The 9,342-nt window shown below is 43.0% G+C and overlaps 1 protein-coding gene across 1 annotated transcript in view; it reads right to left on the bottom strand.

The window, feature by feature from the left end:
• Nucleotides 1-428: 428 nt before the first annotated feature.
• LOC138368396 (hematopoietic prostaglandin D synthase-like) overlaps nt 429-9,342 on the bottom strand; it is a 21,842-nt gene continuing 12,928 nt past the window's right edge. Inside the window, exons 2-3 of the mRNA XM_069330921.1 lie at nt 2,926-3,118; nt 429-654 (exon numbers count right to left, since the gene is read on the bottom strand). Coding sequence (XP_069187022.1) covers nt 444-654; nt 2,926-3,118 — 404 coding nt within the window. The 3' untranslated portion in view covers nt 429-443. The remainder of the gene's footprint in view (nt 655-2,925; nt 3,119-9,342) is intronic.

Below are 9,342 nucleotides of genomic sequence, written 5' to 3'. Positions count from 1 at the left end.
TATGGTTTCAGTGTTAACATTTTCCTCTTTTTTCCATAACGCAGGAAAACTATGGTAGAAAATGTAACTAACATCCCTAATCTAAGGCACAGAGTATACCTGTAGTGGGTCCTGACCTTACCTATAAACTAAGGCACAGAGTATACCTGTAGTGGGAACGGACCTTACCTAAACTAAGGCACAGAGTATACCTGTAGTGGGTACGGACTTTACCTAAACTAAGGCACAGAGTATACCTGTAGTGGTTACGAACCTTACCTAAATTAAGGCACAGAGTATACCTGTAGTGGTTACGATCCTTACCTAAATTAAGGCACAGAGTATACCTGTAGTGGGTACGGACCTTAAACTAAGGTAGAGAGTATACCTGTAGTAGGTAAACCACAGGTACTTTACCTAAATTAAGGTAAAGTAACTTGTGGTAGGTACTGACCTTTCCCAAACTAAGGTAGAGAGTATACCTGTGGGCGGTAAACCCCAGGTACTTTACCTAAAATAAGAAAGAGAGTATACCTGTGGTGGGTACTCACCTTATCAGAGACAAACCATTGTTTCTCGCTCAGCCGCTTTTCAAGGCGCGTTATGAAGGGATCAATGTTGTTAGAGAAGTAATTATCCTTCAGCTGCTTCTGCTCGTTACTCTTGTCTGGGGAGCTGCCACACCAAGCATTATTTGTTTTACTTAATAATAATATATACATATATATATATATACATATATATATATATATATATATATATATATATATATATATATATATATATATATATATATATATATATATATATATATGTCGTACCTAATAGCCAGAACGCACTTCTCAGCCTACTATTCAAGGCCCGATTTGCCTAATAAGCCAAGTTTTCATGAATTAATGTTTTTTCGTCTACCTAACCTACCTAACCTAACCTAACCTAGCTTTTTTTGGCTACCTAACCTAACCTTACATATAAATATAGGTTAGGTTAGGTTAGGTAGGGTTGGTTAGGTTCGGTCATATATCTACGTTAATTTTAACTCCAATAAAAAAAAATTGACCTCATACATAGAGAAAAGGGTTGCTTTATCATTTCATAAGAAAAAAATTATAGTAAATATATTAATTCAGGAAAACTTGGCTTATTAGGCAAATCGGGCCTTGAATAGTAGGCTGAGAAGTGAGTTCTGGCTACTAGGTACGACATATATATATATATATATATATATATATATATATATATATATATATATATATATATATATATATATATATATATATATATATATATATACCCCCCTTTATATATATATATATATATATATATATATATATATATATATATATATATATATATATATATATATATATATATATATATATACCCCCCTTTATATATATATATATATATATATATATATATATATATATATATATATATATATATATATATATATATATATATATATATATATATATATGTATGTCGTACCTAGTAGCCAGAACTCACTTCTCGGCCTACTATGCAAGGCTCGATTTGCCTATTAGGCCGATTGATTTTCTTTATTTCCCCCCCAAAAAATTCAATTGGTGTATTTGAATTATTATTATTATTATATTATACTAGGAACATAAATTATTGACTTAGTTATGTTAGTTTAGGTTTGGGTAAGATAAGTTAGGTTAGGTTAGGTTATATATCTACGTTAGTTTAAACTTAAATTAAACAAAATGAACTCATATGAAATGAAATGGATAGCTTTATCATTTTATAAGAAAAAAGTTAGAAAAATATATAAATTCAGGAAACTTGGCTTATTAGACAAATCGGACCTTGCATAGTTGACCATTTATTCATTTATTTATATTTGCGAACAAACGTGAATGGTTCCCAAGCCAATATGCACACCCTAGAAGGATTTAAACCCAGACAGAGAGGAGCACAATGCACTATGGTGTATCAAGTACTTTAGCCGCTAGACCACAACTGACTGTTCAAAAGTGTTGGTAGTCGTGGACGATTTCTCCAACACCCGACAGTGACAGTGTTTGGTGGTCAACTTGGTCACAGATATTTCATTAAATCACCTTATTTGTTGGGGCCACGTGAGCAACACAAATGTAAACCAGCCTGAATGGTTCACAAGCCAATATACAACCGAAAACTCCACACCCCAGAAGGATTCGAACCCAGACTTTTCAGTTGCATATATGCTTGGGAATCATTCAAGCTTGTTTGCATTTGTGTTGCTAACGTGGCCCCAACAAATGATCTCCCTAACCCCTCCCACTCCCTAATCCCTCCTACTTCTCCCTCATTCCAAACCCCCGCCCATTCCCTCATTCCCTACACCCATCAATTCCCTACTCTCACCTAATCTCCCTCACTCCCTACTCTCACCAACCCCCTCCCTTCCTATTCCCACCAACTCATACTCTCTCTCTACCCCCACCCACTACCTATCCCCCACCCACTCTTCCCACTCTCTACCCCCACCCACTACCCCCCTCACTCCCTATCCCCACCCACTACCCCCTTCTCTCCCTACCCCCCCTCACTACCTACCCCAACCCACTCCACCTCACTACATACCACCACCCACTCCCCCTCACTCTCTACCCCCACCCACTCCCCCCCTCACTCACTACTCCCACCCAATCTGCATCACTTCCTACCCCCATCTATCCCTCACTCCTTACCTTCACCCACTTCCTATCTCTACCCACTCCCGCTCACTCCCTACCGCAACCCACTCCCTCTCTACCCCCATCCTCTTCCCCTTATTCCCTACTCCCACCCACTCTCTGCCGCTACCTACTTCCTACCCCACCACAAACATTGAGTACAACTACCAGCTCTGCACAGTTCGGCTCAACAATTTGTGAACCTCAGCCAGCCTAACTTCACAACTCTTGACATTTTTAAAGGCAATAAAAGGCAATATACCCTCCGTGCCAAATGCTGTGTGCCTCCATTAACAGTTCGAAGACAGTGTCGGCAAGAGCGTCACAAAAAGCAGCTTCCAGGTCATCTTCCGGCACGAGTCCGGCTTTCTTGGCAGCGAAGCGAGCGATGGCCAGTGACTGGGGCAGCGTCTTACCGTCAACAATCAGTACCGGCAATTTGCCTCCTTCCGTAGCTGGACAAACACACGCAAGATAAGGTCATTATGGAGATCATTGTGAATAGTAAAATATAATGTATAACGTTAAAATAAATAGCTTAAGTTAAGATAAAAGTACAAATAACTTCGTGGGTATTTATGTTTGGGGAGTGCAGATGTTCAGCCCTTGAGAGAACGTTTGACACATCACCGACAACATGTTATCATACATACAGATTCGAGAACCGCCATTGAAACCTTGCAACAAGAACACATATGTGATAACATACATCTGATCACAAATGTCATATCATTAATGTAAACACTCAAACGACAAGGCCGAAGGGTACTTATCAACAGGGTGCCAAGTCATGTGGGAATAATAGGAAATGACATTGCAGACGAAGCTGCAAAACTTGCAACTAAGAGAAGAAATGTAGACATTTATATACCACAGACTCTATCACAGATTAAGAAAGTAATTAGAAACAAAGCAATGCAAAAGATGTACAGTGACCACAACACAGCAGTTGCAACATCAGGGTCTGCGGGTTGGTACAAAAATTCAACCAACTACGAACCCCTTAGTTTGATGAAAGGGAGTAGTAGAGCAACAGAAGTACACTTACATCGCATCAGGCTTGGATACCCATGTGTATGGGAAATAGGCTTACAGGCTCCGGAAGATGAGTGGAAATGTCAACACTGTGGAGAAATGCCCAACAGACCACTGGAACATTATTTAACACAGTGCACAGTTACAAACCCATTAAGATTTCAACTTAGATTCCACAGATCAGAAGAAGTTGTTAAACACATATGGCAAAATCTTCCTGAAGCGACCATACGAGTCTTAAATACTCATACTCCGCCCAAGTAAAACAGAAACAAGCAACACTTAGTGGGCCAGCCAGAAGCTTAGGGCCCGCGCAGGAATATCCCTGCAAAAAAAAAAAAAAATGTTTGACACATTTCAAGATCATGTTCATTGTTCAGAGTCTTAGATCACAGGATAATGAAAGTGTCAATAACATATTAAGGTAAATAGAAGAGTTGTGATTCAGTGTTGAATTGAACGTAATGAACTCAGCATGAGGATTACAGTACTGGATCATCTAACTTTGGAGATATTTTATTCAAATATTCAACAATAACAACGATGACAGCTACAACAAGCCGATGGTAGTGAATGACACACCATAATCTTCTCTGAAACAAACATAAGATCAGCAGATAAGTTTAAATGGATCATCTAGGCTGCCCGTACCCACAAAGAACACCGCATTAAGAGCAAATTTGCAGGTAGCAGCGTCATTGTACGGGTGGGTGGAGACAGAGCCATGAAGTTCATCACAGAGAATGAGCAGGCGTATGAAGGTAAGAGTTTAAAGCTGTTGAAAGCAAGTCAATAGATTAGACGGACCAAAATTATTAAGAACTACAGTATTCATGCTGATGTTAGGTATATTCAAGAGCTTCCCCAGACCATCTGGGCCAAGAGCAACATGGGACCTGGGAGAGTGCCAAAAAAATCAAGCAATTGCTCCGTGATTACAGTACCGGGCATAGGGCCATGCAGAGTGGAACTATATATCTGGCAGCTCGTTCTTATGCAGCAAATGCCAACGGAAGATCCACAGAACCTGGCAATGTGATGGCCAAATTAGGTGAGGGTGTTGCACAGCTTTCACGACACTAAACTATGTCTGGAAAAGACTAATGATGGTGTCCCTGAAACACCCAAATGTGTCAACTTCAAGCAATCCCACTATGCCTGGAATCGATATTGCAGAATGAGACCTATTTGGCATTGCCCAACACATTAGCCGATTCAGGTTCCAGGTGAATCAGTAAATAGAGGAACCCAGGGTTAGGAGGGCAATCAGGCCTGGGGCATTGGCATGAGCAGTGTAGATCACCACCACCACTTCCCTATCCCTGAGGTCTACCCCACCTCTTTCCCTTGCCAGGAACCCACCCACCCACACTTCAAACCCTACCCATGGTGCCACCCTCCCCCCCCCCGTACCAATGAACAAGACCTCTCCACCGTCTTCCATCTACCTCCCCTTCCCTTCCAAGCACTCCATCCAACACCACTTCCCAAAGAGCCGGCCACCATCCTGACCCCCAGGAGACCGTCACTCTGGCTTGTGTCAACGCAATATTAGACCATATGATACAAGCTCACTCAGTCGTCCACCAAATATTGCAAAAAACAATCGGAACTTGAGAAAGCCCTCTGCCAGATTAAGACGACTCAGGACCAAATCCTCAAAATCCTGCAACAGCAGAGTTCATCAAGTGGAGGTCCAGCAAGCCAGAGTCTGGTGCAAGATGATGCAACACATCTCCTGACTCCAGAGCTTTGTGTTAGATAGAGAAGAACCGCCATCATCAATCTACTGGAACTTAGTGAATCACCATGTGGGAGGAGACGACGGATCACCTCGTCATCCAGACATCGTCCATATTCACCTGGTTGTGTGAGCAGGAGGCTGACTGGTAGGTACCCCTCTCTGGTCACTTATTCTGGTGTACAGAGTGAGGTAAAATATTATCAAATTCTTGTTCAGTATATCATATATAGTTAAAAAATCAAAGTGGCTCATTCCGGGTAGAAGTTGACACTTACAGGACCCTCGTGACACATGCACGCACACGCACGTACGTATGCACGCACACACGCATGCACATGCAAAACACACACACACACACACACACACACACACACACACACACACACACACACACACACACACACACACACACACACACACACCTGCCCCCACCCAACCCTCCCTCCCCCCCCCACCCTATTCTGACCCTGACACCCCTTCCCCATTCCCATCATGTCCCCCCTCCCACCTTTCCCCCCCTATCCCCCCTCCCCCTTCATCCCATACCCTCCCTATCCCTCCTCCCCCCTCACCCCGTATCTTCCATGTCCCCCCTATCTCCTTAACCCCCACCCTACCTGTCCCCCATTCCCTTAAACCCCCACCCCCATCCCAAAATCCTCTGAGACCCCTGCAAACCACCTCACAGATCCTCTCACCCACGGAACAGCTTCCCACACCAGCAGAATGCTCGCCAAGAAAGGGACATGAAAATGAACAGAAGAAAGTGAGCTTCAAGGCGATGTACACTAACATAGATGGGATTTCAAATAAAACAAGTGAACTTGGAGAATGGGCACTAGAAGAAAACCCAGACATAATAGCACTCACAGAAACAAAGTTAACGAAAATCATAACAAACGCAGTGTTTCCACAGGACTACTATGTAGTGAGGAAAGAGAGAAGGGAGAGGAGGAGATGGTGTAGCTTTGCTACTAAGGGAAGGTTGGAGTTTCGAAGAGATGGTATTTCAGAACTGTGAAGGTTTCAGTGACTACATATAGCAACTATAGCAACTGGAGGACAGAAAATTATAGTAGTAGTGATATATAACCCCCCACCGAATGACAGAAGACCCAGACAGGAATATGACAGAAACAACTTGACCACCATCAATATAATAGAGAGAGCAGCTTCTGTGGCTAGCAGGAACGGATCCAGACTTCTAATCATGGGAGACTTCAACCATGGGAAGATAGATTAGGGGAACAGAGACCCACATGGAGGCCCAGACACAGGAGAGCTAAGCTGCTGGATGTGGCAACAAGAAACTTTCTAAGTCAACACGTCAAGGGACCGACAAGAATCAGAGGAGGGGATGAACCAGCCTTGCTTGATCTGATATTTACCCTTAATGAGTAGGATATAAGGGAAGTTAAGTTGGAAGCTCCCTTGGGAATGAGTGATCATAGTGTATTGAGCTTTGAGTACCTGGTTGAGCTGGGAATTATCACCCCCAAAAAAGAACTGGGAACCAAAGGGCTGGCGTACCGAAAGGGAAACTATGAGGAAATGAATAAATTCCTATAGTATATACACTGGGACACAGAACTCGGAACCAAGTCCGTACAAGACATGATGGACTATGTCACCCAAAAATGTCAGGAGGCTGTAAGCAGGTTTGTCCCATCCCAACAGGAAAAAACAGAGAAGCAAAGGAAGAATCCGTGGTTTAATAAGGAATATATGAAAGCAAAGGAGCTGAACAAAAGGGCATGGAGGAACTTCCGTAATAACAGAACACCAGAAAGTAGAGAGAAATACCAGAGAACCAGGAACGAGTATGTCAGTGTGAGAAGAGCAGCTGAGAAAAGGTATGAAAATGATATAGCTAATAAAGCCAAGACCGAACCAAAGTTACTACACAGTCACATCAGGAGGAAGACAACAGTGAAGGAACAGGTGATGAAACTTAGGGTGGGCGAGGACAGGTACACAGAGAATGACAAAGAGGTATGTGAAGAACTCAACAAAAGGTTCCAGGAGGTCTTTACAATAGAACAGGGAGATGTCGCGGCGCTAGAAGAGGTGGCAGCAAACCAGGTGACCTTGGATAGGTTCGAAATTACAAGAAATGAGGTCAAGAAGCACCTATTGGAGCTGGATGAGAGAAAAGCTGTTGGGCCAGATGGAATCTCGCCATGGGTATTGAAAGAGTGTGCAGGAGCACTTTGCCTACCACTCTCCATAGTGTATAGTAGGTCACTGGAAACGGGGGACCTACCAGAAATATGGAAGACTGCTAATGTAGTACCAATATACAAAAAGGGTGACAGACAAGAGGCACTGAACTACAGGCCAGTGTCCTTAACTTGTATACCATGCAAGGTGATGGAGAAGATTGTGAGAAAAAACCTAGTAACACATCTGGAGAGAAGAGACTTCGTGACAACCCATCAACATGGGTTCAGGGAGGGTAAATCTTGCCTTACAGGCTTGATAGAATTCTACGATCAGGTGACAAAGATTAAACAAGAAAGAGAAGGGTGGGTGGACTGCATTTTTTTGGACTTTTGGGAAGCCTTTGACACAGTACCCCATAAAAGGTTGATGCAAAAGCTGGAGAAACAGGCAGGAGTAACTGGTAGGGCGCTCCAGTTGATAAGGGAGTACCTGAACAATAGGAAGCAGAGAGTTACAGTGAAGGGAGAGACCTCAGACTGGCGTGAAGTCACCAGTGGAGTCCTACAGGGCTCTGTACTTGGACCTATCCTGTTTCTGATATACGTAAATGATCTCCCAGAGGGTACAGACTCATTCCTCTCAAAGTTTACTGACGACACCAAAATTATGAGAAGGATTAAGACAGAGGAGAACAGCTTGAGGCTTCAAGAAGACCTGGACAAGCTGCAGGAATGGTCGAACAAATGGCTGTTCGAGTTTAATCCAAGCAAATGTAATGTAATGAAGATAGGGGTAGGAAGCAGGAGACCAGATACAAGGTATCACCTGGGAGATGAAATACTTCAAAAGTCAGGGAGAGAGAAAGACCTGGGGGTTGATATCACGCCAGACCTGTCCCCTGAAACTCATATCAAGAGGATAACAGCAGCAGCATATGCCAGGTTGGATAACATAAGAACGGCCTTTAGAAACTTGTGTAAGGAATCTTTCAGAACATTATATACCACATATGTCAGACCAATCCTGGAGTATGCGGCACCAGCATGGAGTCCATATCTAGTCAAGCATAAGACAAAAATGGAAAAGGTTCAAAGGTTTGCCACCAGACTAGTACCCGAGCTGAGAGGTATGAGCTACGAGGAGAGACTACGGGAATTAAACCTCACTTCGTTGAAAGACAGAAGAGTTCGGGGGGACATGATCACCACATTAAAGATCCTCAAGGGAATCGACAGGGTTGATAAAGACAGGCTGTTTAACACAAGGGACACACGCACTAGGGGACACAGGTGGAAACTGAGTGCCCAAATGAGCCACAGAGATATTAGAAAGAACTTTTTTAGTGTCAGAGTGGTTGACAAATGGAATGCATTAGGAAGTGATGTGGTGGAGGCTGACTCCATACACAGCTTCAAGTGTAGATATGATAGAGCCCAATAGGCTCAGGAACCTGTACACCTGTTGATTGACAGTTGAGAGGCGGGACCAAAGAGCCAGAGGTCAACCCCCGCAAGCACAACTAGGTGAGTACACACACACACACACACACACACACACACACACACACACACACACACACACTGTGCCTTACAGGCTTAATAGAATTCTACGACAAAGATTAAGCAAGAAAGAGAAGGATGGGCGGACTGCATTTGTTTTGGACTGTCGGAAAGCTTTTGACACAGTACCCCATAAAAGGCTTATGCATAAGCTGGAGAAACAGGCAGGAGTAACTGA

The sequence above is a fragment of the Procambarus clarkii genome, chromosome 25 (genome assembly GCF_040958095.1).
Source record: "Procambarus clarkii isolate CNS0578487 chromosome 25, FALCON_Pclarkii_2.0, whole genome shotgun sequence".
In the NCBI taxonomy this organism is placed as follows: domain Eukaryota; kingdom Metazoa; phylum Arthropoda; class Malacostraca; order Decapoda; family Cambaridae; genus Procambarus; species Procambarus clarkii.
This window is presented reverse-complemented; position numbering and strand designations above follow the sequence as displayed.